Genomic DNA, 22,141 nt, shown 5'->3' on the forward strand with positions numbered 1-22,141 from the left:
GTTATAGACCATAATTAAAAGCATGTCAGGGGACATTGCCTTAACAGTTGCTTGTTCAACGCTTTCCTTTACTACCGGACGGTAGTTTACCGAAAGGTAATATACGGGACAAGTAAACTGGACGTGTTGCTTTTCTAATACAAGGTTAGCAAGTGGGTGACACAAAACCATAAGTTTTGAGCTAAAAATTTTCAAATCTGAAACCCACCAAGCCCACAAAAATATTTTGCAAACACCGGTGAAGGGTTATTCCGGAAAACTTATCTAGGGTAAAAGCTAGATTGAATTTTCAAAGATCAAATGTTTTCATAAAGATCCAATTTTCTTAATGGATCTAAATTTTTATATAGTCATATGGGACTGTAAACCACATCGTTACTACCATTGTTTATACCGCCGTATAGAAATCACTGATGTACAAAGTGTGAAGAATAAAGAAGTGATTCTAGTATTTCAAGACTATATTGCTTGAGGACAAGCAACGCTCAAGTGTGGGAATATTTGATAATGCTAAAAACGAACATATATTTCATAGCATTATTCCTCAAGAAAGACAAGCTTTTAGTTGCAACTGTTCTATTTACAAGTGATATTCGTTTAAATAATAAAAGGTGAAGACAAAAGACAGATTCGACGAATTGAAGACGCAAACGACCAAAAAGCTCAAAAGTACAAAATACAATCAATGAGGTTCCAATTATTGATAAGAAACGTCTCAAAATTACAAGAGTACAAGATTCAAAACGCAAAGTACAAGATATTAAATTGTACGCAAGGACGCTCAAAAATCCGGAACCGGGACCAGAGTCAACTCTCAACGCTCGACACAACGGACTAAAAATTACAAGTCAACTATGCATATGAATATAATATAATATATAATTAATTCTTAAAATTAATATATATATTATATTATATTTATAAAACGTCGGCACAAGGAAACAAGCAACATGTGAGCTCTCCCAGCTGGCCATGCGATCGCATGGCCAGGAAGAAGAAAGTCCATGCGATCGCATGGCATGAAAAGTCAGGCCACATCTCCTATAAATTCGCAGTTTGGTGAACGCAAAAATATATCTTTTCTCTTCTCCATTCATACTTAATATTTATATTTATAATTTATATTTAAATTTTAATTTTAATTTCTAATAATAAGGGTGTGTTAGCGAATGTTGTAAGGGTGTAAGTCGAAATTCTGTCCGTGTAATGCTGCGCTATTTTTAATCATTGTAAGTTATGTTTAACCTTTTTAATTTAATGTCTCGTAGCTAAGTTATTATTATGCTTATTTAATCCGAAGTAATCATGATGTTGGGCTAATTACTAAAATTGAGTAATTGGGCTTTGTACCATAATTGGGGTTTGGACAAAAGAACGACACTTGTGGAAATTAGACTATGGGCTATTAATGGACTTTATATTTGTTTAACTAAATGATAGTTTATTAATGTTAATATAAAGATTTACAATTGGACGTCCCTATAAATAACCATATACACTCAATCGGACACGATGGGCGGGATATTTATATGTACAAATAATCGTTCATTTGACCGGACACGGGAATGGATTAATAGCCACTAGAATTATTAAAACAGGGGTGAAATTATGTACAAGGACACTTGGTATAATTGATAACAAAGTATTAAAACCTTGGGTTACACTCAGTCGACATCCTGGTGTAATTATTAAACAAAGTATTAAAATCTTGTTACAGTTTAAGTCCCCAATTAGTTGGAATATTTAAACTTCGGGTATAAGGATAATTTGACGAGGACACTCGCACTTTATATTTATGACTGATGGACTATTATGGACAAAAACCAGACGGGCATATTAAATAATCCAGGACAAAGGACAATTAACCCATGGGCATAAAACTAAAATCAACACGTCAAACATCATGATTACGGAAGTTTAAACAAGCATAATTCTTTTATTTCATATTTAATTTCCTTTATTTTATATTTAATTGCACTTCTAATTATCACATTTTTATTTATTGTTATTGTATTTAATTGCACTTTTAATTATCGTACTTTTAATTATCGCAAGTTTATTTTATCGCACTTTTATTATTCGCAATTTCATTATCGTTATTTACTTTACGCTTTAAATTAAGTCTTTTATTTATTTAATATTTTACATTTTGTTTTAACTGCAACTAAAGTTTTTAAAATCGACAAACCGGTTATTAAACGGTAAAAACCCCCCTTTATAATAATAATATCACTTATATATATATATATTTGTATTTTTATAAAAGTAAACTAATATAGCGTTAAGCTTTGTTTAAAGATTTTCCCTGTGGAACGAACCGGACTTACTAAAAACTACACTACTGTACAATTAGGTACACTGCCTATAAGTATTGTAACAAGGTTTAAGTATATCCATCCTATAAATAAATAAATATCTTGTGTAAAATTGTATCGTATTTAATAGTATTTCCTTCTAAAATTTAAAAGCTATTTTATATACACCTCGCATAACATCAATACACGCCTTAATAGTTGTTTTCATACAAACAAATATGCATATTCTTAAATGGACATCTATATACAAAGAACAATGGTAGTGATGTGGTTTCTACTTTCTGTTCCGATTAATGTAACCTTAAACATTCAAAACTACAACATACTTAGGTGTTATATGTTTTTCGGTCTATATAGCTTTTTATGTCTTATGTTTGCGCGCCCACATACATTATTAATGTAGACTGCTTATGTTTCCGAAGACATAAAATAAAATAATGTCTTATTATGTCTGCCAACTCGCAGACTTAGAATTCTGCTTCTAAGTGATGCTGACATAATTAAGTTATATTGCAGACATAAATTAAACAATCTTCATTATTCACATGGCCGATCCCGAGAATTTAAATACCTAGAACGAAATGAAAAAAAGGATCTTAGATCGTATCGAATAATATAAGCTATTTAAAAAAGGTTCTTAAGTCCTAAAGAATAATATAAGCATTTTAAAAATGGTCCTTCGGGCCTTACTAGAATGCTAGTGGACTTTGATTTCCTCTTTTTATGAGGCATTTGATTGTTGTTTTTGAGCCTATTGTGTTTCGCCTTCGCTGCTTCAGTTGTGTTTCTCTAGTACCCCTGTTTCTCAAATCTTCGAATATATTTATATATATAAAAAATTGGGCTCCTGATAACATTGTGCCCCGAGCGGTCTATTACCTTGTTCGCTCCCTTCGGGCCTCCCCTGACTATTTAGCATGCAGACATTTAGGCCACGCCTTCTCTGCATACATGATTTGCAGATCTTCTGACATAAACGTTTTTTTAAAAACAAACAACACCTAAATGTCCATAATTATTTTTTGCTAATTTTATATTTTGCTTAACAATTTTTGAATAGTTGTAGTAACTTGCCCATTTTTATGTGCAAATTTGATTAAGACGAATAAATGTAAATAAAAATATTCAACTTCCCACATACTTTAAATAAAAGGCTTATTCATAAACAGTTACTCTTCTGCTATTCATTACCTATATTTCTTTTTTTCTTTACAGTAAAAATTCTCGAAGAGACATCACCCTAATATTTTAAGAAGCTACTCTCTTCTTTTTATTTAAAAAAACGATGCACTTTTATAAACGAATAAGAATTCATCAAAAAGATGAACTCGTAAAAAAGTACGAACTCCAAAACTACCTAGCTAAACAAACTACAACCTAACAAATGTTCATAACGAATTAAGAAGCTCCTCTTGAAAATAACTTTTTTGGATTCATGAAGTAGTTTTCAATAATATTTAGATTCATTTATCAGCTTTTCAAACTTATTTATTTTATTATGACATGTTTGATAAAATTTGCTGGAGCTGGAGCTTATATTTGAAGGTTTAATTATTTAGAAGTTGGAGCTTATTATTTTTTAAGTTGGAAGCTGAAGCTTATTACATAGTATTTTTTTATATGTGTTTGGTAAAGTAGTTGAAACTGGAATTATAGTTTAAATTGACTAAAAAGGACAATTATAAGTATAATAGATTATATTATGAGTGTGTTTGGGCGAAACTATTTGGAGCTTGTAAATTAACATGATAGCTGGAACTTATTTTGAAGCTAAAAACTTAGAGTTTATTAATATCTATATGTGTTTGGTTTAGTAGCTTGAATATAACTATTAATTGATTAATAAGACAACAATAATTAATATATTTGTATAATGACAATGATTATGATGATGAAGGGCTTTTAGTAATTACTAGTTGTGGAGCCCTCGCTTCGCGCCGGGGGCTCCGTTTTGAATGCGAGTTAAAAAAAAAATCTTGATCTATTTTGTAAAAAAGAATTTTTTTCGACATAACATTGAAGGGTTGTTCCTTTTTGTGAAAGTTACTGCTTTTAGCGTTCGGGTTTTATTTAAAAAAAAAGTTAGTAAAGTGGGGGTTCGATTTGTATTTTAATAAAAGGTAGTGGGTTAAGTTTGTGAAATTTGAAAAAACTTTACGTATAAAGTGGGGGTTCGATTTGTATTTTAATAAAAGTTAGGGGGTTAAGTTTGTGAAAACTGAATATTAATAATAAAAAAAAGTTAGTAAAATGGGAGTTCGATTTGTATTTTAATAAAAGTTAGGGGGTTAAGCTTATGAAATTTTGAAAAAAATATACGTATAAAGTGGGGGGTTCGATTTGTATGTTAATGAAAGTTAGGGGGTTAAGTTTGAATAAAGTGAAAAAGTTAAGGGGTTAAGTTTTGATAAAGTGGAAATGAATAGCTTACGTATAAAGTGGGGGTTCGATTTGTATTTTAATAAAAGTTAGGGGGTTAAGTTTGTGAAAACTGAATATTAATAAAATAAAAAAAAGTTAGTAAAATGGGGGTTCGATTTGTATTTTAATAAAAGTTAGGGGGTTAAGCTTATGAAATTTTGAAAAAAATATACGTATAAAGTGGGGGGTTCGATTTGTATGTTAATGAAAGTTAGGGGGTTAAGTTTGAATAAAGTGAAAAAAGTTAAGGGGTTAAGTTTGAATAAAGTGGAAATGAATAGTGCTATTCATTTCTGCTTTATCACTATTCATTTTCGCTTTATCATTTAGATATGGGTATAATACATTTAAGAAGCTTTACTTTATTTAATAAGTTAGTTGTGAAGAGTTTATTTTTTAAGAGCTTGTTATTTTCATAAACTATACGAAGTACTTTATAACATATATCAAATAAAGTTTATAATTTGTAGCTTATTGAAATCATAAGTTTAACCTCCTGTAAGCTTTCATAACTTCCTAAAATATGTCATCCAAAGACACTCCATAAGCAATGAACTTATTTTATAAGCTAGTTAAACTAGTTTATTTTATGTAAGTTATCATTTCATAAGCTATGAGCTTATGGGTGTGTTTTGGTGACGAGCTTGTTGGAGCTTATGGGAGCTTGTAGGAGTTTGAGCTTATGATTTTAATAAGCTTCAAGTCATAAGCTTCGTTTGGTAGAGAAAAAAAGTAGAGCTTATGAAAATCATAAGCTCTGAAAAAATAAGCTACTTTTAGTAGCTTATGAAAAAAAGTAGAGCTTATGAACTGAAAAATAAGCTCCAGCTAGTTTACCAAACACTTATAAAAAATAGTAAGCTCCAGCTACCAGCTTATAAAATAAGCTCCAGCTCCAGCTCAAGCTACAAGCTCCAGCTCCAGCTACTTTCATCCAAACACACCCTATTTATAAACTAGTTCAACTAATTTATTAAATTGTTTTTTTATAGGCGCTAGAAATTTTCTCACCAAAATGATGCTAATAGCTTGAATTTATAATAAATTTAAACTCGGATAATAATTATAAACTTTGACATCAAAACATAAGCATCGGGATTTTATTGATGCGATGAACAATTTGTACGGGGCTTCGTCAAAAGATAGTTTTATTAAAGCTGACGGCCATGCATCTGTTGTGAAATTGAGGCACATGTATTCTAATTGTGTTGGTAACTTGAAAGGAAGGAGATATTGTACCTGTTAGCGAATTGTTTGTGAAGGTTTTTGTCGTATATGGTACGAACAAAAAAAAGTCCTCTAAAGTTTTTGGTTCAAATGTTCAAAACGAAGTCGGTGACAAGGGTTCGGACAAGGGCAAGAATATGGAAAGATCGTTTAGTTTACAAAATACCGTTTTTGACATTGATTTTGGGGAGACGATTTAAAACCTTTTCAATCATAGTCGCGTAGTCGGGGTGATGATTTTCTTGATGCTTCGCTTGATTAGTATATGAATGCAAGTACGTTGAAGTCAGCCGCGCCCGTTTCACCTTATTTCTCTTATAAAATCACGCACAGGGAAGCCGATAACTTACAAATAAGTGGATGGAAAAATTCAAAGACCGATTATAAAGACCAAAAAAAGGTCTCGCGCCACGTATAAATATGGTGGCAAGTGATGTGTACTTTATTATTTTATATTTGTTAGTTCTTTTACTTTCTCAACTTTTTTTTTTTTTTTTTAGATATTGTGCTAGTTTATTTATAGTTAGTTTAGTGTTTTGTTTCGTGGTTGTGTCTTCGTTGTTTTGTTTAGGGTCCGCGAGCCTCGGTTTGGTTTCGCTTATGTTGCTTGTTTTTTGTTTTCTAGTTTCAAGGTTCGTCGGTAATCCTTTGCATCTCTCGGTTTTTGAGGTGCTTCCATTATCGTGAATGTGTCGTCGCTACAAAGTTTTCGTTATTTTACGTCAAAGAAGAAAAAAACCTAAGTAGCAACAAATCAACTTAAAACACCCCATATAGTTGTGTTTGACCTCTTAGCGTGACCCAAAGTATTGGTCCGGTTTTGAACCAGGCCCAAAACCTTGTCAGATATATCAACCCAAAAAAAAAAACACCCAAATTTCATACAGTAACAGTAACATACCCAGTTTTGTCCCTCCGCGAAAACCCTCGACGGTGCATTAACCTCTAATTAACCACAATATTAGTCAAATCGCGATTTGTTTATTTAATTTATGGTATTTATTTAGTTTTATGGCAAATAGTGGTGGTGGAATAGTAGAAGAAGAAAAAATGGCAGCTGAGATATCCAAAACCCTAAAAGAAGGAGAAAGACTCCTTGGCCCGACCCGAAGACCCGACGGAACCTTACGCAAACCTATCCGAATTCGAGCCGGTTACACACCTCAAGATGAAGTCGCCATTTACAAATCTAAAGGCGCCTTGGTATTTCTTTTAGTATCACATTTACGTTTTATATTACTATATTTTAGATTTATAGGTTTACCTTTTTATTAGCGTAATTAAATTTGAATTAATGATAAATATCATGTGTTAATTGATATGAACAGTTGAAGAAGGAGATGGAATCTGTGGAAACAGTGCCACCTGGTTATGATCCTGAAGTTGATGTTGTTAGTAAAGCTAAGAGCAAATCGGCTAAACGGAACGAAAGAAAGAAGGAGAAGCGTTTACAGGTTTATCGTTTAATTCAACTATTTCCTATATATGTAATATGTATTTATTAGGATTATTGCAATATATAATTATCGTAAATGTGGAATGAATGGTAGCTACTTTATGTTGTACGTGATTCGATATTTTTATGCGTTTTAGGGTTGATACAATGCTCAATTAGTTTTAGAGGAATTAGTGTAAGTTGAGGAATTTTAGCTCCCTTTTACGTCTCTAATAATTAGTTCCACCTGTTATAATAAGCTTATACTCCGTAACTAATAACTATTAGGGAACTAACACTATATATCTTAATTGTTTAATGTTCAGAATTTAGTGATTTGATAATTTTCACACTGAAATAAATATGGTAAATGTCATGCGAATGTAGAATTGATGGTAGGTACTTCTATGTAGTTTATGTTGTCTATTTAAACCTTGCTTTGTTAACTTATTATCCTTTTTTTGGCTTGATGAAATGCTCATTTAGGGTTAGAGGAAATTACTTAACACATGGTATATATATATTGGTAGATCTTGTTCGTATGATGTTTTGCAGTGCTTATCTATGTGCACACGGAAGTGAAACTTGACATCTTAGTTATTGCCTTAGATTATTATTGTAAATGTAGAATCATGGTACCTACTTTATGTAATCCAGCCTATAGAATACAAGCTTTCATCATCATTACACTCACCAAACACCATAGCTTTCACACACTAGCCAAATTGTTCTCCAAGATACACTCGCGGTTGCAAACGGCGGTGGCGGCGATCGTTGCGGAGGTTTGGTGACTAGTTCGTCCCATTTCGCTCAAAAACGTCTAATTAGATGGTTAACCCTAAAAGTAAGGTCAATGTTGGGAAAACTTTGATATTCAAAGAACTTTGTGTTGTCTAGTTAAACTTTGATATTCAAACTTTTTAAGCGCTTATGGGTTAATGAAATGCTCATTTGGATTTAGAGGGATTTAGTGAAAATTGAGGAATTTCAGCTCCCTTTTAAGTCTCTAATAGTTAGTTTCACATGTTATAATAAGTTAATACTTTTAGGGAACTTATGCTATTTCTTGCTAGCCTTTGATGCACAAAGTTTTGTGACTTGATGGTTTTCACAGTTATATAAATACGGTAAATGTCATGCGAATATAGAATTTATGGTAGGCACTTCTATGTATTTTATGTTAATCTAATTAAACCTTGTTATGTTAACTTATTATCCTTTTTTGACTTGATGAAATGCTCATTTAGGGGTTAGAGGAATGTGCGTACACATGTTATATTTATTTTTTAGGTCTTGTCCATATGATGTTCTTCGGCGCTTCATCTTAATTATTGTAAATAGTTGGTTTCTGTATAAAGCTTGACATGTTATTTTCATAGTAAGTATGTCTTCTATGTTATTTCTTGAAGCAGGCTTCACTCGAAAAAGCCAAAAGTGAAGTTTCGTCTAATGAAGATGTGGATCTAGCATCTGAATCCACTGAGTCCATTGCGTCCCAGATAAATCAAATTACTATTTCTGGAAACCCTTCCGTTGTTACCCCTCCGTTGGACTCGAAAGAGTGCTCGGCCACAGAAGATCATGTTCCCGATATTGATAAAAAAATACGTGCCCTGAAAAAGAAGGTAAAGTTCTGCACTTGAAACATCTTTTTTTTCCTTTCTTTTTTTAGAAAGGCTGAAACTTTTTCTTTTTAGAATTATAAAATCTATACTTTAAGCGAAATTCAACATGATAACACAAATATGCTTAAGTAAGTGATTTACTTTCCCATAGTGGTTTCACTGTCTGTCTCGGTACAAGATTATTATAGAACATTAAATACACCCCCTTCTAAAGGTGACAAAATAATTAAATATAAAAAAAAATGAGACTTAACGAAAGTGTACATGTTATTTGGTTGTTGGGTTGGAGGAAGTAGCACGCGTTGAATTGCAGTCATCATAAATTTGTATGCTTTAAACTCGCCTGTTACGTTTTGGAGGTAAAAATGCGATAAACTTTAAGACTTATTTAGTATCTTGCAGCTTTCATAAGTCTTATTCACAATAACAATTATGCCATTAAGTTCATACATGTGTAACAGTACATTAGGTATGAACAATTAATTATAACTTGTCATATGTCTGCAGATCCGGCTGACCGAGGCCCAACAGCAAAAAGTAGGAAATGATTTGAAACCGGAACAGTTGGACAAGGTAGCTAAATTAGACGAATGGCGGCAAGAATTGAAGGTTCTGGAGGAGAAAAAAGCTTCTCTTGGAGCTGTATAAAATCAGATTTTCTGTTTTCAGTAGAACTAAAACAAGTGCAGTTTTTTTTTTTTTTTTATGGTTTTATTTGTTAAGATATTAGGTGCTCTTTCACATCTAAAACTAAATTCAACCTGATTTTTCTGGCATTTATAAGGCCAAATTTGTTTCCACCATGAATAGGAATGCAGTGGCTATTGACATATGAACATATTATTTTTGGATTGTTTGCACTCTTTTTTTGATTTTTTAGGTGATCTTGGGTTTTGTAAATTTTTATGTACTCGTAGCCCCCAAACAAATATTTCGTGCTATTGTTCGGTACTAAACGGTATACCTGGAAATAGGTCGAGATGTGTCGGGTTGGGTCGAGGATCAAATGGGTTTGGGTCGAAACGGCTCATGGGTCGAAATGGGTCAGAATTAAAATGGGTAGAATGGGTTGGGTCAAGACCCGGGTCGGTTGCGTCGTGCGTCGAAAACTCGCAAATGCGCCTCAATAGACGCGCGACGAAGATCGCGCGTTGAAAATGCTGGTCGAAACGCGTGTTGAAAATGCTGGTCGAAAACATCCGTCGAAAACTCGCATAGAAAATGCGCCTCAATAGACGCGCGGTGAAGATCGCGCGTTGAAAATGCTGGTCGAAACACGTGTCGAAAATGCTGGTCGAAAACATTCGTCGAAAAATGCGGCGAAAACGCGGGTCGAAAAACGCTACTCGAAAACGCACCTTGACTCCGTTTGACTTTGACATGGAGATATGATCCGTAACCATGATAATGAACCTAAATGCAAATATTTTTGTATTTTTACTGAATAAAATATGCATCTAAATACAATACAGCTACATGAATGCAATGAGTAAAGCAATTAAACAACATCAAAATCATAAATAACACATATTTTTGTGAGTTGTTGACCTTTTTTTCTGGGATCATAACCAAACTCTAATAGCAGTGCATTATCGTTTAATTAGATCAAGTACATACGGGTTAATCTTCTGAATATTGGGATACCACTTTGTTTGAGCTATTCGGATCTCGGGATCGAGGTTTCTGTCAAATCGTTGACTTTCGAGTATCGATTTAGTCGAACCAATCAATGAATGACGGATTAGATCGATGTCTAGAATCGTTATTCGACTTGGTGGGGTTTTGTGAGATTATAGATGAAGAGAAAACGTCTGGTAGGATTATGGAGGTGACTTGATGATTAGCACTCAAACGAAAACCTAGTTTCCATTATATACTCATCTGGGTTTTCTGTCGGTAACTGTCGATCGACAGTCTACTCAGACATTTAACTTGAATTGTTGGTACAAACTCGGGACTTTTATGCACCAGCACCCTCTGGTTACACTCCTTTTTTGAACGAAATGGCGTTTGAACTTGTGAATAAAGTGAAATGAACTTCGTATTAAATAAAATATTATCAAAAACAGTGACGGCTCGCTAAATTTATATATCAAAAGTTAAACGCTTTCTTTGTCTCTCAACACCCAAATAACAAATTTAATCTATATCATCAAGTTCGTTGCAAGAGGTCTCAGGTTCGAAACCTGTCTAGAAGGAATATTTAGTGGTGTCCAGGGATGAGTTGGAAACAACCATGACGTAATCCTGTTAGACTGCATACATTAGAGTATGAAGTCAGAGTACTCGCCTTCCCGAGTAGCACCGAACAGGAAAAATCTACTACTTTTTAATCTATATCATCGAACGTAATGGAGACCGCTACTCCGTATTTAGCTATTTTCCTACACTGGTTCTTGAAAATATCCGTACTCAAATAACAACTGGAAACGGTTTTGAGTTCAACCGGCTTACTAGTTCAAGCTCCAAAATTCTATACTCAATTTTGTCAAGCTACCTTGATACACATTTTGTAAATTTAAAAGTTTTTTTTTTTTTTTTTTTGGTTGTCAAGCTAGATTAATTTCGAAATATACATACACACATATACATACACTATGAAGTACCATAATGTATGTAGCGACAAGTTGAAACCTGAGAATATTTAATCCGGTATTGTTTACCAACAGAGCAATATTATAGAAACAGCACCTTGTAACACGAACCCTGATCTGTAATATCAAAATTGTACAAGAAAACAATACCGATAATCTGATTTTTACTGTTGGAAAGTTAAACCCCCCAATCCAGTTACATCTATGCTTGCAAGTTCCAACATTACATTAGTGCAATTCAGATTTGAAGAATGTTTTGATTCATAAACATCATGAACATAAACAGGTTCAGGGAATCAGTAAATTACAGACATAAATTAAAATAATTTAGTCAACCAAACCCCTGTGGTCAACAACTGCAAATTTAAATTTAAATTTAAATTTAAATTAAAAAGAAAATAAAGGGACTGCAGTCTTCTGTCAGGGCCTCAAGTAAAAGCTCCTTCAAATGTGAATACAATTTGTTGACAGAGGACAGGGAAGCATAGAAACCACCTCTGCTTTTTATATATCTCCCTTCTAAACACCAAAACCAACTTAAAACGACAATTTTAACAACTCCCTGATTCCCATCTTTACATTCACTTTCATTTTGTACAGCTACGTTTGACTTTGACCTCTGTTGACTACTCGATCTCGTCTTCGCCTACCTGATCTTCCCAATAAAACCCTACCCTGACGATGCAAACGGTTGACCAATGACATCCCATTATTATCATCACCATTACCATCATCATCATCATCATCATCATCACTAATACGACCACCAACACCATTACGTCTTCTTATCCCTCCACCTGAACCAAATGCGTGAAACAAAAGAAGCATATTTACTAAATCGCCATCGATTCCCATATTCAAACCCGTTTCAAACCCATCTTCATTATCGGAATCAATCCCATACGGGTCGTTCGTTTCTATGACATAATCACCAAACACCATCGAACCAGGAATGGAGGACGTAATCGTGCTGATGACATCATCACGCTCTCGTTCCCGCTCAAACCGGCTCCATCTCTGTTCAAGATCGGGGTCCACTTCATGTGGATTAGTACTATGATGCTCGGATCTCACATGTTTCCTCAAATCCTTGTACCCTCCAACAAAAGAACAATCTTCATGCATACACGTTCGTTTCTTACCGTTAAGATACTCTCGAGCCGATTCCACTACGGTCCAACCTTTGACTTTTCCTCTACAAAGCGGACACGAAAGGTCGGATCCTTCACCGCATTTCTCAACGGGCCAACCAGAAATTTGGTCGAACACGGGAGTAGTGTTTGTTTGTAGAGAGTGAGAATGATGTGGTGATGATGTCACTTTTGTGTAAGCTTTTTTGTACTGGTCAAGACAATTGGAATAGCGAGAGCTGGTCCCACACATATATGGGCGACAGCCTTTATCGTGAGAAGAACATAAGAGAAGAACAGCATTGTGAGGATACTCCATGCAAACAGAGCACATTATGTCTTCCCAATCTTTTTTGGGCATAACAATTGACGATTTCTTGTTGTGCGGGTCCCGTGATACATGTTGACAGGTGTATGTTGAGTATGGGGTAATTCTGCAGTGACGTGAAGCAATTCTACGTCTTCCCCTGTTACTTTTTGCCATTTTGAATATAAGCCTGACATGAACAGATTGTAATCAAATTATAACACTTCGAACCATACAAGCTTTATATGAATTCGATTGTTAATAAAATAGGTGACAAAATGGAGAGATTAAGGGTTTGGATGTATCTGTATAAATCAAATTCCACAGGGCTGGTTTGGTCAGACAAAAAAACACATATTTATTCAATTGTAGAGTCAAAAATTATATAAAGCGTTAAAGGTGAATGGAATCAATGAATAACTATGTTGGTAAAAAATAAACTAAGTTACTTTAGACAAGCAAGTTGGGAGGTTTTGATATATCTACGGACATTTTGGATGAATATCAATCTGTTTGACCAAATAAAACTATTTCCTTTTCACTAAAACCCTTAAGCTTACCCAGTGGCGAATCTAGGATCAAAACTTAAAGGAGTCCCGATTTTTTTTAAAAAGTACCCTTCATACTTGGTGGTTATTTACTTCCAAAAGAACATAAATCCCACAAATATATGGGGTCCTATAGTTGATTTTAGTGGTGTGTTGTACAATTTGAAGAGTATTTTATTAGAAGAATTCCAAACTAGTGATTTCACGGGACCCACGGCTCGTTACCTAGCGACCATGAGCTTAACCTATTTGACGGCGCTATAATAAAAAAAAAATGACCCAAATGACCCATTTATAGGTAAATGAGTGAAAACTCCTATTGGTATTGAAAAATGTTCAAGTCTATCTTCTTCACAAACAAAATATATACAACGAGTATAACGAACGAACTGCTGCTACCAAAAAAAATATCACCCCTAGGGGCGGAGCTTAGAGTAATCCAAAGGAGGTATCTGCCCCACCTGGATTTAACGGATAAAAAAATTTCACACTAAAAAAAACAACTTTTTTACTAAAAAATAAGGTTTTTATTAGCGTTTACCCCCGCTGAAAATGAAAAATTTATTAAATTTTAGCATTCGCCCCATCTGTCTTTGAGTTCAAGTTCCGCCACTGATCACCTCATAACACATGTATCAGAAAACAATGAACAAGTTATGCACAGGTCTACAAGGTTATGAGCTTAAGATCATAAGATGCAAGGCATGACCCAAAAAAAGATCTTATTTTTTCGCACATTTTGTTCTCTAAAAATGAACACATAAGACGAAAATCTCGAATGAAGCTCGAAAAGCCAAATCAAGGTCACTAACTGCTCTTAATTTTCATAGAGCAATACAAAATTTGTCATCTGATAAATTCTCACAGCTTCAAAACAGCTAAAACATAACAAACAAAACCATTCTCTAAACATAACCCAAGTATTTTTGGACAAAAAAAAAAAAAAAAAAAAAAAAATTGATTTTAGGATAACCAAATTAACGTGGATCATCATCACCTGCAGAGTAATTAAAAGGACAGAAAAAACGCAAATCAAACCATAGACAGAATAGCTTTAAATTCAGTGAATTATCCAAACCTAATCTATGCAGAAATCAACCATACGAGTTGAAACTATCTGGATCTAATATATTACACTAGATAGATCAAATAAGCAGAGAAATGAAAGATGTGAATAAGTACGATCAATTTAACATCAGAAGTAGGTATGTTTGAAATTTAATCAACCCTAATTGAAGTTTCAAAGACACGTACCTGAAAATTGAGAAATATGAGGACGTCCGTCTAGGGTTTGGTGGTGGTTGATCTGAAATATGAAAAAGTGTGGGGGGGAGATGGGAGGGGAAGTAAGGAGTGGATATCGAGAGTAATATTCGGAAACGATGATGCAAATATTCGAAAGTCACGTAGCCACTCCCCACAAAGACTAAATGTGTTTAAAAGTAACCAACTATTCGGCGTCACATTAGCACCTTCATTCAACAATGAAACTTTACCTTTCATTTTTTTTATTGTTTTTTTAAATTTTTTTATATAGGGATGATTCTCACACACACTTTTTTAATCCTCACACACCAACTGAGTATTATTAGAAGAGTAAAATGTTAAAATATGTGTGTGAGGATCAAAAAAGTGTGTGTGAGAATCATCCCCTTTTTATATTATCAAATAATTACAATTATTTAAATAAAACTAAAACTTTTACTAAAAATTAAAAAACATTACAATAATTAAAAAAAAGTACATTAAAATAAAACATACAATACAATTAAAAATAAAATTACATGATAATATAAATAAAACTAAACTTTTATTGCAAATTAAAAACACTACAAGACCTATTCTTCGTCGCCGTCTTCTTGATCTTCTTCTTCATCTTCTTCATTCTCGTCATCGGAAATGTGTGAAGGTCCAGCGTCATCTTGATTGTTTGGATTTCTTGTCAGATCATGTCGTATGCGATAATTTGGTGGAAGATTGTGTATGTGATCTACAAGTCGATGAATTCCCACATCTCTAAGTTTCGCGTCCACTCGCATATGCAAATCAACTGTGACGCCCCGTACAAAACCATCATGTACGGTTCATCAACAACAGGATCATTACAAGGTCAAACACTATATGCTGTTTGAAAACCAGTTTTGCATTCATAAAAAGATATCGTTTTACAAAAGATAACGTGCTTCCTATGAATAGAAGCGTTAACATAAGTACGTGATCCAAAGGTCGTTACAAAGCCATTGTTTGAAAATAACATAAGTTACGAATGCAAGATAAAAGTTTCATGATTGAGACATCTCTAAGTAATGCAGCGGAAATCTAACACAGCATGTCCATAACAGCAAGTCTATAACACCAAGACAGCAATTCTAACAGCGGAAGCAACATCGTCTAAGCACCTAAGAAATACACGCTTAAAAGTCAACACGAATGTTGGTGAGCTATAGTTTGTAATCAGTAAAGTAATGTAGACCACGAGATTTCAGTGCTTCAATTAGCAGTTTAAATCAGTATGAAAAGTATATGCTTAACCGTGGGCACCCGGTAACTAGACTTAACGTATGTATATCACCCCCTAAAAGTGCACTTGGCGAGTGCGTTTGTCCTCGAAGTATTAAACACCCTGTGACGATCGCTCCAAATCCAGATGGACGAAAACGTCATTCATCGATTTCATTGCGAGGTATTTGACCTCTATATGATACGTTTTGTAAACATTGCATTCTTTTGAAAAGGCACACCATAAATGAATATTTAAATCAAAGGTTTTCGACATCTGATGATTTCTACATATAGACAATCACCGTAAATAATAGTTTACAATAGTACTTTAATTGACAATGCAGTCAAAATAAGATACATGGTGATGATTTGGTGAATGCAACGTTTCCTTGATAAATATGCCATGTAAGACTCCATGCACATAGCTTGTCTAACATATAAGCAAACAGCGGAAGACTTCTAGGAACCTGAGAATAAACATGCTAACAAGTGTCAACACAAAGGTTGGTGAGTTCATAGTTTTAGTGTTTCGCATAATCTGTATATAAAGGTGGATCACAAGATTTCAGTTGTTCAATCCAGAAACGTTTATCAAAATATTCTACGAAATTGAGCACCCTGGTAACTAAACTTAACGTATATATAATTTATACCCTTTGTATAATCATCTTAATAATACACGCAAACCAACGTGTACGCTTCTCAAATAGCATACGTCCGTTAAAAGGCTAGTGCTCTAGCTCGGACGGGGATATCAAGCCCTATGGATCCATATACTACTACTCGCGCCCACCAGTTCTTATAACCGGCAGTTACTAGTTACCAAAGCTAAGGGATTTTCGGTTCAAACTCGGTGTAGAATTTAGTATGTACTTGTGTCCATTGCATTTAAAATAAAGTGCATGTATTCTCAGCCCAAAATATAGATTGCAAAAGCAATTAAAAAGAGAGCAAATGAAACTCACACATATAAATATTGTATATCGGTTAATAAAGCATTTGCATGTATTCTCAGCCTAAAAATGTAGAGAGTAAAAGGGATCTTATGAAACTCACCTTAGCCGCATAAAAAGTCGTTCACCAAAATGTGACCGAAACTCGGATTACCAAATAATCATAGATCTCAACCTAGAGAACATATGTTGGTCAATAATTGTTTATCAAGCTAGGTCAGGTCATAGTGTATCACAATCCTAATGCTCGAGATCGACATACAATAGTTATCAAAAGTTATTTCAAAAAGTCAATCTGACTCCATACAATAGTTGAATGATCATGGCAATAGAATCATTTTAATATTTCACATAGTTTTCCAATTCTTGTAAAATTAAACTGTAGTTTTTATAAGGCTTTAAAATATGATAAAACAATCAGTTTTGACAATTGTTCAATAAAACGAGACGTGCCTTATATAAGATTTCAGTTACTCGGTTGGTAATATTTAAAAATCCATTTTATCAATCTCGTAAACAAGTTGTTTATATCTTAATTGCAGATTCAAAAGCAATTTCAATTAACGTCAATCATAATTCAGTTGATCATATCTTTTAATCCGTTCATCGAAGCTATTCGATATCTAAATGAAAAGTTATTGATTTTTCGCCAGCTTTTCAAAAACATGTATATCATATACCTTTTACCAGTAATATATGTATTTAATTCGTGATTCATTATAACTGTTTAACGACGAAATTTAGCATACAAGCATGTATAAATATATATACTCGAGCACTGGACATGGATACACAATTAATATATAAAAGATAAAATATGAGTGCTTACGTATCAATATTGAGATTCAATATTGTAGGAAAGTACGTAAACGTAACGGAGATGATAAACACTAGGTTTGACTTTACGAGCATAATCCCCAAATCATACCCATAACCTCCATAGCTATAACTCATAATTTCCTTAACTCTATCCCGCTCGAAAAACCATTTTGAAAGTGACAAGCTCATGACCTCGTCGTAGTATTTTATGTATAATATTACTAAAAATATTAAGATTAATAATAATAATAATAATAATAATAATAATAATAATAATAATTAATATAAATAATAAATAATAATAATATTACACATGGAGTAATATATGTGTAAGAACTCGAGCAGAAACTGGACTTTTATAGGCAACTTTTTGAAATCTGATGCCCATGCGATTGCATAGGTTTTTAGTGTATTTGCCATGCGATCGCATGGCCGCCTGATCCAGCTCAAAATGTTTTTGTTTTCTTGTTTGTCGACATATTATTATATAATATATATAATATATATAATTTAAATAATTAATTATATATTATATTAAATTCATGTGCATAGTTGACTTGTAATTTTCGTTCCGATGACCCGTACGTTGTCACTCGACTTATGTCCCAGTTCCGGTTTCTCGAACGCATTTTTGTACGCTTAGAAAACTCGCAATTTACGTTTTGTGACTCGTACCTTTGTCAAAATATAGTCTTAAATTATCAATAAACTATATCATTCAAAGTGTATCTTAAACTTTCGAGTGTTTTGGTCATTTACTTCTATAAATCATTGTCTCGCTATTTGTTGATATATATATATATAATAACAAATCGTTTTATGACCAAGTTAATATATATTTTCAACATTCATAAACACGTTTTAAATATACGTCGCAAGTTATTCATACAATTAATATTCCAACTTATCATATATATTCAAATAAATATTTAAACCAATAAGTTTAATGTACGATATTAAACAATTAAAACTTTATTACGTTTTCAAGTTATAGTATATATATGTATCTATTTACATGTAATGGTTCGCGAATCGTTGAGAACAACCGAAGGGTACTTGAATAGTTCAAAAATTTTGAGATTCGGTTTTACAGACTTTGCTTATCGTGTCGGAAACGTTAAATCATTTAAAGATAAAGTTTAAATTTGGTCAGAAATTTCTGGGTCATCACAGTACCTACCCGTTAAAGAAATTTCGTCCCGAAATTTGAGTGAGGTTGTCATGGCTAACAATAAAAATGTTTTTATGACGAATATGAGTCGATAAATAGAGTTTTATCACCGTTGAATAATATGGATAAAACAATCCAATTACTTGAAGCGTATGAGAGAAGCCGTCGTAATAAAGTGAAATGGAGAATAGAGATTCATCTTAACTTTTGACGTATTAACGATTGATTTCCGGAATTTAAGGAATAGAAAATCTTCATAGTCTATATAAGATTTGATTCTTCGGAATTTGTGAAAATTAGGATTTTCTTTGATTAAATGCGTAATCTTCCTCGATTGCTATGTCTGATATTTCGCTATAAATTGACCTCTTCCGTTTCATTTCTTTCACCACTCCTACATCTTCTTTCTTATTTCATACATCCCAATAGATTGTGAAAATGCTTAATCCAGTTCTGATTCTTGATATTTTCTTGCCTATCGTATCCTTCATTCTTCTTTTTCATCTGCCACCAGAGGAGGTTATTTTCTTCTACTATTACCTTGGGGTTATAGTGTTTTTCATTCTCCCGTGTCTTTATATTGCTATACGCATTGATATACATGGTTTGTAATTTCATGTTTGTTATCGGGCTTTATATCTCCCCTTATATTTCAATGTCCCTACTTCTGTCTTCTATAATCATTGTCATTCACGGTTAATACTCCCTCTTATTTGCTGCGATTTATACTCCAATTTCTATTTCGGAGCTTTGTCCCTTCGTTTCTTCTTCTTGCGATTAGGCATCTCTTGTAATGGTCCAGAATTAGTAGTTATGGAGTTTTGGATAAACATAGTTAATGTTCTAAGAAAGAAACGGTAATGGCACAATCTGACTTGTCAAATTACCAGAATATCCGGAAAAGACCGAATCATCAAGAAATATATTTTCTTGATATATTTAGAGATTATATGGAATGAAAGAGTTATGTAACATGGTTTATGATGAGGGTGGGATCTGTGAACCTTTATCAAGTTCCATTAGAAACTCAGCATGACTTACTGTAATATAATCACGTTGATCAAGTGTCATTATATTATACTAACTCATGCTTCAATTCCCAACATTACTTTAAAACATCTATTTTTCGAATTTTTCAGATTTTAGAAACTAAAATAGTTTCTTTTATGGTGTAACAAAGATAGCGCGGAGAGATGAATGATTTCAGATAAGAATGGTTATAAAAAAAAATATCTTCAGAAATATGGAGGATATTTATAATGGAAGATACGATGATATCTTAGAATATTTAAGATAAGATGACGATGAAGAATATTGTCCGCAAAGGTTTTAGAGTAAGGAGCAAGGTATTTGCTAAGGATTTCAGCAGACACTGAATCATTTATATTCTTTGAAGGTAGATTTCGTTTTTGTGATTTGTCCACAGCCTCCTTCATGGTCTGCTCAATCCGTTTTCCAGTTCCAAACCTTCTCTTTTCTCAGCTTTACCACCATACTATTCTTTGTCATCAAACTTTTGACTGTTAAGGTCGTTTACAGTTTTTGCTGCTTCATCAGCATTTTTCCAAAATAAGGAGAACTAGTTTCGTAGTTTGTGGTGTTTTTCAGAAACTTCACATTCGAAGTATGTAAGTCTAGAAGACAGATGTTATCTGTATATAACTGTTGTCGTAGAAAATGCTGCGAGATTCAAAATACTGATTGCTAATTCTCGGTGGTTGGTATGGCATTTATTGTTACAAGATGTGGATGAGTACATGATAGGGTTTCAATGAGTATAAGGATTTTTCGAAAGGTCAAGGATTAATAAAGTTGTTGATAAATTTACTGCTAATGTGGTGGAACATGAAAGGTTCCCTGGTAACAAGAACGTATATGTCAAGGTTATAATAAGGCTAATCGGAAAAGTCGAAGTTGACTAGTTGGAAGTGTGATAAAACTGGATACTTTGAAAAGGGATTGCAAGATTATTTTCGGTAAAAACAACGCTAAAGGATCTTGCAAAGTTTTGAAGTCAAAGTATAGCTTTGAAAGATGTAGAGATCTAAGAATGATGTTACTAGTTCAGAGTTATGACTTGGATTCTATTCTGTCAGAATATGTAATCAAATTTGGATGAGGATGGTTGCTTTGATTTTTATAAAAGAATATATATTGTTGTGAAAGTAGTGAGTATAGTTGATGATTTATTGAATCAGAATCGAAGAATGTAACATATTAATTGTGAATTTATATATCTCTCGGGTATTACCTACCCGTTAAAATATTATCACCATTAACAGTTTGTATAAAAGAATTTTCTTAATTACAATCTTCATGAAAATATACCTACATATATATTTTCCTTAGATGTAATCATGGATTTAATGAGTTAACATAATATTAATCTCATCTGGTTTTTGACTAGGACTAGAATATATAATCTCTAAAACTTTTAGAAACTACATATTCTCTGCAAAATATTTCTTCGATGAAGTTATGAATCAATACTTCATCGTTTGTTGTTGTTGGTATTCCTTGGTATCTATGGTGCGTATGACGTTGATGTTCAAGGTACATATTGTGATGTTGAGGCTTGCGGTGCGGATGTTGTTGGTGGTGGTAATGGTACTGTTGGTGTTGTTGTCGGTGGTATTGTTGATGCCGGTGATTCTGCTGGTGCTTATAACCTTTGCACCATATTCTCCAAAGCCACTACCCGAGTGCGAAGCTCGTTGACTTCTTCTACTACACCGGGATGATTGTCGGTTCGGACGAGCGAATGAATAAGATTCAGAATTTGAGATAGTATATTATCGTGACGAGATACTCTGGAAATGAGAGAGAAAATAGTGCCTCGAACAGGTTCGCCGGTAAGTGCTTCAGGTTCTTCGCCAAGAGGGAAATGTGGTGAATGGAAGGGATCACCTTCTTCTTGTCTCCAATGACTAAGCAGGCTACGAACCCATCCCCAATTCATCCAGAATAGGTGATGGCTGATTGGTTGATCCATTCCGGTTACACTGTCTTCGGAATTCAGGTGAATATCCATATCGGAATAGCTGTCAAAGTTTAAGGAATTTGAACTAGATACGGGATCCATCTTATATAATTA

The 22,141-nt window shown here is 33.5% G+C and overlaps 2 protein-coding genes across 4 annotated transcripts; one reads left to right on the top strand and one right to left on the bottom strand.

Annotated features, from left to right (window-relative positions):
* Nucleotides 1–6,860: 6,860 nt before the first annotated feature.
* LOC139898076 (partner of Y14 and mago-like) lies at nt 6,861–9,832 on the top strand. Of its 2 annotated transcripts, none has more exons than XM_071880784.1 (4): nt 6,861–7,166; nt 7,292–7,417; nt 8,808–9,023; nt 9,531–9,832. In XM_071880784.1, the coding sequence occupies exons 1-4, from the start codon at nt 6,975–6,977 to the stop codon at nt 9,669–9,671; spliced, it is 675 nt and encodes a 224-aa protein (XP_071736885.1). In that variant the 5' UTR covers nt 6,861–6,974; the 3' UTR covers nt 9,672–9,832. The 2 variants fall into 2 exon arrangements, with proteins under 2 accessions (XP_071736885.1, XP_071736886.1); XM_071880785.1 differs by having other exon boundaries at nt 8,811–9,023.
* Nucleotides 9,833–11,738: 1,906 nt separating this feature from the next.
* On the bottom strand, nt 11,739–14,975 carry LOC139898078 (uncharacterized). 2 transcript variants are annotated; one of them, XM_071880787.1, is made up of 2 exons: nt 14,144–14,511; nt 11,739–13,244 (listed from the first exon to the last, which is right to left on the bottom strand). In XM_071880787.1, the coding sequence occupies exon 2, from the start codon at nt 13,229–13,231 to the stop codon at nt 12,218–12,220; it is 1,014 nt and encodes a 337-aa protein (XP_071736888.1). In that variant the 5' UTR covers nt 13,232–13,244; nt 14,144–14,511; the 3' UTR covers nt 11,739–12,217. The 2 variants fall into 2 exon arrangements, with proteins under 2 accessions (XP_071736888.1, XP_071736887.1); XM_071880786.1 differs by lacking the exon at nt 14,144–14,511 and adding an exon at nt 14,857–14,975 and having other exon boundaries at nt 11,740–13,244.
* Between the last annotated feature and the right edge of the window lie 7,166 nt (nt 14,976–22,141).

Source organism: Rutidosis leptorrhynchoides, chromosome 3 (genome assembly GCF_046630445.1).
Source record: "Rutidosis leptorrhynchoides isolate AG116_Rl617_1_P2 chromosome 3, CSIRO_AGI_Rlap_v1, whole genome shotgun sequence".
Classification (NCBI taxonomy): domain Eukaryota; kingdom Viridiplantae; phylum Streptophyta; class Magnoliopsida; order Asterales; family Asteraceae; genus Rutidosis; species Rutidosis leptorrhynchoides.